The 9774-nt window shown below is 62.4% G+C and overlaps 1 protein-coding gene across 6 annotated transcripts in view; it reads right to left on the minus strand.

Annotated features, from left to right (window-relative positions):
- The window catches only part of KDM4B (lysine demethylase 4B), a 178659-nt gene that overhangs the window by 20464 nt on the left and 148421 nt on the right, over positions 1-9774 (minus strand). For all 6 annotated transcript variants that reach the window (XM_032252175.1, XM_032252180.1, XM_032252178.1 and 3 more), the window contains one exon: positions 198-664. In XM_032252175.1, the coding sequence (XP_032108066.1) occupies positions 198-664 (467 nt within the window). The remainder of the gene's footprint in view (positions 1-197; positions 665-9774) is intronic.

Here is a 9774-nt window from a genome sequence, read left to right on the forward strand (position 1 = left end):
GAGCCACCTCTGTTCTCTAACTACAGACACCCCACCTGCTCTGCAAGAAGAGCCACAGTTCCCTGTGAGACCAGCAGGCAGCCTCCTGCCCCCCTCCGCCCCCCTGCCCCCCTCCTCTCCACCTCCCTCCATCCTCCCCGCCTGCCTCCATCCTCTCTGCCTGCCTCCCTCCTCCCCAACTGCCCCCTCCGCCCCACCTGCCCCTCTCCGGCCCGAGCCTTGCTCTCTGCGCGGCTGGCCCCACTGCTGGCTCCACCGTCCTCGGGCCCTGTCAGCTCCATGGGGGAGGCCGGCTCCTTCCAGTTCGGGCCCTTCTGGGCAAAGTGCTCGAAGGCCTGCTGGCAGGACACGTGCTCCTGGTTGAAGGCCGCCTTGCCGGCCCGAGGCACCACATACAGCATAGGGATGATGGGCCGAGGCTTGGCCTCTAGCTCCTCACTGGGCACCTCGGGGTGCACGACGTTGAGGGGCGCTGGCAGGGGACTCTCCTCCATGGCCGCGGGGCCCAGGCCCAGCACCGGCGGCTCCAGCGGGGACGGCAGCCACAGTGCCTCCTCCGAGGGGAAGTGGGTGGGCGGCGGCAGCTGTGGGGGCAGTGGGCCGAAGCTCTTCTTCTTCCGCTCGCTCTTGGCCTTGGTTGGCCGAAGCTTGCCCCTCCCATCCTCTGTGGGGAGAGGAGAGGGCAGTCAGGGAGGAGAACCCCAGCTCAGCTGCTGGTCCCTCGCTCCCCAGAAATCCCCAACCTTGGCTGGGATGGTTGAGGGCCGCTTCCAGCCCCGAGAGGCCACGTGAACACGGGTGGGCAAAGGGCACAGGCTTTAGACCACCTCAGACCACCTCAGGGGCACCTGGCCAGGCACCCCCAGGGCCCAGGTCTCCCAGGAATGCCAGCCCGGCAGTGGCTCTCGCCTGCCAAGGCCTGCGAGGACCCGCCAAGTATTGCTCTAGGCACCTTCCGGGGTTACGGCAAGTGGGAGACGGGTCCCCAAACCCAGCTCGGGGAGGCTGCTCTGTCCTCCCAGCTTCCACCTGGGTGGGCGACACCAAAGGGCATTTCCCGGTGCGGGTGAGGGAGAAGCACTTTTTCTGTTCCCACATAACGAATTGTGTACATTTCTACTGTGGATGTGAAAATGCTATTTAAGGTTTTGCTTCTGACAAAGATAAAACTGAACGATGCACAAAACCTTGATCAACGAACCCTGACCAGTGGCCATGTGAGCAGATGGGCCTTCTGTGTGGAAATCCCCAGGGCTGCGCTGGGGAGATGCCTTGACAGGTGGCAGGGAGGGGTCAGGTAACACGTCTTTGTGGCATTTTACTTTGGGGCCAGGATGGGTGTGCAGTAAATCAAAACTGGGATGGGCAGTCTGGCTGGCTAAATCACAGCCCCCAGCTCTCCCAGATGTGTGGATGTGGACACGACGTGGCAGAGGGGACTCTGTGGGTGGGATTGAGTGAAGGACCCTGAGATGGGAGGGGATCCTCAATGATCGCGGAGGCCCAGTGTCCTCACAGGGTCCTCATGAGAGAAGGCAGGAGGGTGAGAGTCCGAGAGAGGCTGGAAGAGGCTGTGCTGTGGCTGTGAAGGGGGAGGAAGGGGCCCTGAGCCAAGGGATGTAGGCACCTCTAGACGCTGGGAAAGGGTTTTGCTCTGGAGCCCCGGGAGGGCCTGGCCCTGCACACAGCTCCATGTGAGCTCCATGTGAGCCCAGCGGGGCTGTGTCAGGCTGTGGGAAGCTCGTGCAGGGTGGATCCCTCTGAGGGCTGCTGCTCGGGGTGAGGTGTGGCATGGCACCTCGGAGCCCTGTCCCAAAGGAAGAGCAGCCTGGCCGCCCAGCTCACTGTGGACCCCGGAATACCATGAGCCCTGGAGCCCTGGCACCCTGCCTGCTCCCTCTGGAGAATGGGGACGGGGGCTCAGGCCGTCATCTGTGTGTCTCCACACCCCAGGGCTCCCGGGACATCCTGTAAGAAGGGACAGGGGCTGATATCCAAGGGATTCTTGGGCTATGGGGCTTTCCGTGCTAAAACTGGAAGGTCCCAGGCAGACGAGGATGAACCAGTCACTGCGCTAACACTTCACCACCTCCACCTCCCCCGGCAGGCTGGAAAAGGAAGGAAAAGTCAAGGGAAGGAAATTCATCCCTGCACACTCAACTGGTGACCAGGTGGCCCGTCCTGGGGTCTGGTTTGGAGCACAGCGCCCCATCTCACCACTTGCTAAAAACCCACCACGAGCTGTCCCTGGTTCCACAGTCCGTGATGCCAAGAACAGTGGTAAGCGTTGAGGACCTCAGGGACAGGGATCCCAAGGGCCAGGGGTGACCACTTAACCCTTGACCCGCGCTGACTCCAGGAAGGGTCAAGCGAGGACCCTCCCGCAGCAGACCCTGCAGGCGGGAGGAAGCCACACCACCCCACCCTCTCCCACAAGGGGCCCCAGCCCGCAGCCTCCCCCAGGAGTGCAGGCCCTGTCCTCCCTGCTCCAGCTCTCCTCCCCACACCCACCCCAGCTCCATCTGCGGGTTTCGGGGACCGCCCACGGTGTCCTTGGCAGGCACACGCCCACCTGTTTCTCAAGAGAGACAAGTGAGCGGCCATAGGCGAAGGCAGCCCCGCCCCCGCCCTGGCCCCCACCCTTACTAGTCCTGAGCATTCTGGGGTGCTGGAGGCACTGATCTGGTTCCTCCCCCACCGCCACCCTTGGCAGGGGAGCCTGGAATGCTCCCAGGTCCCGTCTGGCCTTGTAGGGAGTGCTGTCGTCCCTGCTGCTGTTATCTGGCCAGGGGAGGTAAACAGTGGACACAGCAGACAGGCTGCCATGGGAAGAAACTTTCTCCCCTGCAGATGCGGGGGGGAGGCCGGGAGCAGAGGGTGGAGATGCGGGGGGGGGGCTGCCTCACCAGGGCGCCCGGCCCCCGGGAAGCTGGAGCTACCCAGGCAGGCTGCAGGGGCTGCACGCCCCACCGCGGGTGCCTGTCGGGAAAGCCGCTGTCCTGTGTGTGTAAAAGGCACTTGAGGACAGCTTTGTTCCCCTAAGGAAATCCAGTGTTTCTTCGTCCGTGACAGCGCCCCCCGGCCCCACTCAGGACGGCAGATCTGACCTGCCTTCCACACCGCAGGCCCATGGAGGACTGGGACTCGGCCCCACGCCGCTGGGCCGGCTTCCCAGGCCATGGCCGCCCCAGTTGGTTCATCTTCAGGAGCTGGCATGGGGTCTGGCCCAGGAGGCCCCCAGCTGGGGCACCGATGGTCTCGGGAGAGAGGAAGATTCCAGGGCACAGCTCATGGCTTCCAGCTGCGGGGCTGCTAAGCGCACACACGAGGAAGTGGGGAAGGTGCCAGGAGGAAACGGCCGTCAGAGCCCGCCCGGCCCCCACCTGCCCCTCACACACAACAGGCCACTCCATGCGCAGGGGCTGTGGGGCCAGGGACGCAGAGCAGCTGTCAGCACACGGCACCACAGAAGGTGTCTGCTCCGAGGATCCTTGGGGAGTCCCTGTCTCTCTAAGGAGCTGGCATCCTCCCCCCACCACAGGGCCTCCTGGGAGCTGAGTGGCAGCTGGTGCAGCTGCCCCAGGCCCTGGTTCTGCTGGCGAGGTGCGGACGGGTGGGAGCCGAGGCCCCCGGGGGTTGTCCTCCCACCAAGGGCCACACTGCAGGACTCCCTCCTCCTCCAAGGACGGGGTTGATCCCAAGTCCCAATTCCCCACAGCCCTCCCGGCTCGGGTGCCTGGTTCTGTCTCCCGGAGGGACCAGGCATGGGAGACGAAGCGGGAGGTAATTTGAGCCTGGGGTGCCCGGCCGACCGCCCATCCCTGCCTGCAGTGAGCAGCGAATGACAACGCCGACAGCCTCAACCCGCTCCACATACACAGCCCGGGCCTTCCGGTGCCCTGGATTTTCAAACTTGCAAGAAAAGTTTCTAAGCCTCTCTCCAACGGCTCCCAGGCTCTGTGAGGCCAGGGCAGATGCACAGGGACCTTTTAGAGGGAAACAGCCAAGGCCAGGACAGACAGGTGGAAAGATGGCCACACTCCACAGCAGCGCCTTGGGGTTCTGTCCTTGCATTCCACAGACACCTTGGCCCACCCCTCACCTCCCTGGCCTGAGGAAGTGGAGACGGGTGAGGGGCTTCAGAACAGAGCAGGGACTATTGAACAGACAGGCTGGCGGTGCGCCCAGGCCCCCAAGGGCAGCTGGCTGACGCCCTGCTCACACTGTTTTTGGGGGACAGGTAAGCTGTCAACGCAACCCCCACCATCAGGGCTCACCAGCCTGCCTGGTTGCCGGACCACCCCTCCCCAGCACCAGGGTTTCCAACAGAGCCTCCAGCAAACCCCAAGACAGGTCCAGAGGCCCAGGCTTCCCTGCGGAGGGCAGGAAACCACCCATTTCCGAGGACACGGCTCTGTTCCTGCTCCAAGGCTGCGGCCTGGTTTAGGGACCCCTCCCCCACGTTTCACGCTTGGCCGCCATGCCTGGGCCAACCCAGTCCCAGTCTCAGGGGCTCTCTGGCCACCCCCTCCAACACCGCCGTCCTCCCATGCTCAGCCTGCAGCTGGATGTGCCTGACAGCGCCGGAGGCCCGGCTGGAATGTGCTGGGGGTCCCCCGGCTGAGCTCGCAGCCCTTCACTAGGCACTGGGGCTGCCCTCGAGACATGGCAGCCTTTACCGTTCATGTCCTAAAGCCAGTTGCCAGCCACGAGGGCTTTCCTAAGAGTGGCGCTACAGGGTGAGGGCAGGGCAGGGTGGGCGCTGTCTGCTCTCACCACTGCCTCTCCCCACTCTGGGGGGCAGGACAGCCCTGTGCCAGCCCTCCTGGTCACCATCGTGGCTCTGCACCAGACCCTGCGTGTCCTGCACTGCAGGCCTTCTCCTAGGAGGCGGGGCCTCCCCTCGGGCTCAGGAGAGGTGGACCAGGCTGCCTTCCTGCCTCTGGTGGCCCCTGGGGTCAGGGCTGACTGGTGGGGCTGCTGGTCCCTCTTCGGGCTGGGCAACAGGGTGGCCGCTCTTCCCAGATCTCAAAGCAGCCAGTGAGAACGGGGTAGGGGCACAGGTGGCCACTGGGAAGCAGCCTCCCAACTGCCATCCGGGCCCCTCCCTTCCGAGGGGCTTGCTCCGAGACCACTGATGCCTCCCTCCTGGCACCAAGAGCTGCCGGCCCTCCTGGCTGGTTCCATATAAAAACACAAACCCCACACCCCACTGCTAGGCATCACAGCTTTTAGGGGCATGAAACTGGCATTCAAGGAAGACCAGAAACCACTTGAGGAAATCCTTCCCGCAGCCCCGCCCGACTGTGAGGAGGCCTTCACGTGAGGCCCTCCCGAGCTGCACCTCCCGGCCAAAGGCTCTCAGGACTTCGGGCTCCCAGGAAAAAGGCTGTGTCCAAGAAACTCCCACCCCTGCCAGATCCGGGCCTTCTCAGGAAGGAGCCTCTATCGTGGAACAGAGATGGGGTGTCCAGGTCAGCGGGGCAGCGCCAGCCCTGAGCCCTCCCTGGGCAGAGGCCCTGACATGGTACCACGGTGGCCTCTAACACTCCATGCCGGTCCCCGGCCTTTCTGTGGGGGTTCATGCCCTTCAGAGCCCGTGGAAGCCACAGGTCGCAGAGATGCCCCAGGCCCAGCCTCCTGCCACTGTGACTGCCGCCTGAGGTGCGTGGACCCCTGGGGACCTCAGGTGGGGCTGAGTCGACCTGTACATCTTTAAGGAGGACGACGAGTGACCAGGCCACGGCTTCGCCTGCACGGGGCATCATCTTCCCCAAGTCCTTCCCCTGCCCAGCTTCTCTCCAGCAGGCAAGTTTCCCTGTCGGCGGGGGGAGTGCTGCCCATCCAGGTAGGCCCACACATGGGGATGGGAGAGCAGAGGAGAGCCAGGGCCCACTGGTCTGGCACCTCCCTGAACCTGAAACTCGGAGGCCAAGGTCATGGCGAGGCCCAAGTGAAGGCAGGTCACGCCGGGACTGGGAAGGTGCGGCTGTCTCCAGGCGGTGGCCTTGGGCAGATTCGTAGATCAGTCAGTCACATGAACGAAGACAGAGCCAGGCACAGTGGCTCATGCCGGCGATCCCAGCACTTTGGGAGGCTGAGGTGGAGCCCGGGAGTTTGACAATGAGGTCCTCTGGGATGGGCTGGTGTCCTGAGGAAGGGGGAGTCTGGCAGACACGCTCTAGGAGAACACCAAGGGAACACGAGCATGCCACCTCCAAGCCCAGGACAGGGGCCGGGGACAGCTCCTCCTGGGTCCTCAGAATGGGCCAGCCTGGCTGACATGTGGACTGTGAACGCCCAGCCTCCACAGGCGGTGAGATTGTACATTTCAGCCGCCCCGTCTGTGGCCTTTCAACAAATGGAGCACAGCCTATGAGAGCCCCTGTGCCACGCAGGCTCATGTCCGAGAGCCACAGGGTGGGGGCGGCGGCCCCCAGTGCTCATGCCTGCAGGGCAGACAAGGGCGTTGAGGGCGCTGCTCCCCTGTCCCTCTCTGTAGATGTGGCTGGTTGCCTTGCCTGTCCCGCATCTGCACAGTCCTGGTGCCCCAGCAAAGGTCTCTCCAGGAAACATGCCCGAGGGCAGCTCTGGGTGTGCAGTTTGCAAACGCTCCGCTTCGCCAGATGAGGCCAGGTCTCACTCCAGCGCAGCTGGACTCAGGCAGGTCCCGGGCAGCGGGGGACTGCATTGCCCGCTGTACCGGCTGCTGGTGCTGGGCACGGTGGGTGTTTCCACCTCTGGTGTTCCAGTGAGCCGTCGGCAGCGTCTCCCCCTCGCTTCCCAGAGCAGGCTGCGCACATCAGCCTCAGGGGTCTCCTCCTCCGTGGCCACCTCCTCGGGGAGCCGAGCTCCTCCTGATCCTTCTTATCTGCTCTTGGTCGGTGACAGAATGGCAGGTGCCTTCGCTACCCATCAGCTTGCCTTCTCACTTTCTTAAAGGTCCATCTTTGGATAAACAGCAGTGTATCTGGGAGTCACTGAATCTGTCAATCTTCGTCTTTCTGGTTTGTGCTTTTTAATAAAGCATCACTTAGCCTTGGGTTATAAAGACATTCTCCTGCTTTGTGTTTACAGGCTGCCAATTCTCTTTCCCACACAAATTCCTAGACATGTGGCAGACAGAGGAGCAGCCCCAAAGGCACCTGCATCCTCAGCCCTAGAGCCTGTGACTGTCCCTCCTGCGGCAGAAGGAACACTCAGGTGGGGCTGAGTGAAGGCCCTGGCACGGGAAAGCATCCTGGGTAACTGGGGGCTCAGGCTCCTCCCAGGGTCCTCACGAGAGGAGGGAGGAGGGTGAGCGGCAGAGAGGCTGGGAGAGGCTGCGCTGTGGCTGTGAAGGGGAGGAAGGCCACCGAGCCGAGGGACGTGGGTGCCTCTGGGCGCTGAGAAAGGTGGGAACAGTTTCCCCCCGGAGCCCCAGGAGGAAGCCGCCTGCCCGCGGCCTGATTTCAGCCCAGTGAGGCCTGCGTCACACTTCTCACCTCCAGAGCTGTGAGAGAAGGGGTGTGCTGTTTTACGCCACCAAGGTCATGGTGGTTCACGTCGGCGGCCACAGGGTGCTCAGAGGCCGAGGCGTGGACAGCGGGAGGGAAGGCCTCCAGGTCTCACAGCACGTCCGCTGCTCCAGGATCCCTATTCTTAGACCTGTCATCTTCGCCGGGGTCCTGCAGCTCCGTGGGAAGCCCGGCTTTTGCGAGGGCGGCCCTGGCCTCTTGGTAGGCCCTGGGTTTTTATCCACCTGCACTGAAACCGGCGAACGCTGCTGGGATCCCGAATGCGGCCGCACTGAACCTTCGGATGACGCGGGGACAGCTGCCGTCTGTCTGCTCAGGGGCGCTCCTGACACCTGGTACATCCTTCTGTTTCTTTAGCAATTCTTTCTTAATTCTTTTTTTTTTTTTTTTTTGAGACGGAGTTTCACTCATGTTACCCAGGCTGGAGTGCAATGGCGCGATCTCGGCTCACCGCAACCTCCGCCTCCTGGGTTCAGGCAATTCTCCTGCCTCAGCCTCCTGAGTAGCTGGGATTACAGGCACGCACCACCATGCCCAGCTAATTTTTTGTATTTTTAGTAGAGATGGGGTTTCACCATGTTGACCAGGATGGTCTCGATCTCTTGACCTTGTGATCCACCTGCCTCGGACTCCCAAAGTGCTGGGATTACAGGCTTGAGCCACCGCGCCCGGCCAATTCTTTCTTAATTCTAAAGCAAGTATCTAAGTTTCTCTGTAAAGATCATTTCTCATGAGGTATATTCCAAGATCCGTCTTTCTGGCTGCTAGCATCACAAGGGGCGTATCTTTGGGAGCCTTGTTTGCTGTGAGCGGCTCACATATGAGGAGTGAGATCGGGTTTCTGTGCCTGTGGCTCATCTCTGGCCACTCCCCTTGATCCCCGAGTCACCGTGTGGCTCCCCTGTAGACTGGCTTGCTGCTTCTTGTGGAGAATCGTGGCTGCACTTTTTCTTCCTACCCACGACGTCTTTTCTTTCCTCATCTTGCCTCTCTCGGCCGGTAGGCCCTCCCGAGGCGTCCTGAACAAACATGGGGCTGGCATGGCACACGAGTGGGCAGCTCATCAGAGTCACACTCGCCCCTGGCCTCTGCTCTCTCCCCGGGGGACACTCACTTTCCTCACCTCAGGGACACAGCCGCTGGCCAACTGTGACCCTCAATACCAGCCCCGTGTACCCAGGAGGGCAGGGACGTGCCTGCCTCTGGGAGTACCACTAGGGCTGTGATCCCATCGTTACAGGTCAGGTGCCCCATGGCTGCCCCTGGCGGGTGGGAGGGACCCACACCCGCTGAGCGCCCCATGGCTGCCCCTGGCGGGTGGGAGGGGCCCACACCCGCTGAGCGCCCCATGGCTGCCCCTGGCGGGTGGGAGGGACCCACACCTGCTGAGTGCCCCATGGCTGCCCCTGGCGGGTGGGAAGGGCCCACACCTGCTGAGTGCACAATGGCTGGGCCTCTCGCCACATTCTGACAACATTCACCTTGGACACCAGCATGTCCTCGAGACCTGACGCCTCAGAGATGGACCATGCCGTGCCGGGCTCATACAGAGGAAAACTGAGAACCAAGACCCCTTGGTGAATGTGGTCCCATGACCTGGGCCTGAGGCATCACGACTGGGGGCAGCCCTGAGGGGAGGCGGGCTGGCCGGCACACCCCACGCACTCCCTGCCTGGCGCCCAGAAAGGGTGGGAGAGGGATGGGCTCCCTGCTGGGAGTAGCCACTTTGTGCAGACTCCCAGAAGCTAAAGCTCTAAACCGGGCAGTCAGAGCCAGCCCTCTGCTCAGCGGTGGCCATGGCCACTGCAGGCGCGTTCCAGCGTCTGGGCCACACGCAGCATCTTAGTTTGTATTTTTTGGGGGGGAGGGGTGTATGTGTGTGTGTGTGTCTGTCTGTTTGGGGGGTGTGTGTGTTTTGGGGTGTGTGTGTGTTTGGTGTATGTGTGTATGGGGGTGTTTAGGTGGGGGGGGTGTGTGTGTGTGCATGCGCGCGCGTGCATGTCTGGGATGTGTATGTCGGAGGGTGTGTGTGTGTTTGGGGGTGTTTGTGTGTGTGGGGGGTGTTTAGGGTGTGTGTGTGCGTGTGTGCGTGCATGTCTGGGATGTGTATGTCAGAGGGTGTGTGTGTGTTTGGGGGTGTGTGTTTGTGTGTGTGTGGGGTGTTTATGGTGTATGTGTGTGTGCATGTCTGGGATGTGTATGTCGGAGGATGTGTGTGTTTGGTGTATGTGTGTGTGTGCGTGTCTGTCTCGGGTGT

Source organism: Sapajus apella, unplaced genomic scaffold (assembly GCF_009761245.1).
Source record: "Sapajus apella isolate SASKATOON/1434 unplaced genomic scaffold, GSC_monkey_1.0 scaffold77, whole genome shotgun sequence".
NCBI classification, from domain to species: Eukaryota; Metazoa; Chordata; class Mammalia; order Primates; family Cebidae; genus Sapajus; species Sapajus apella.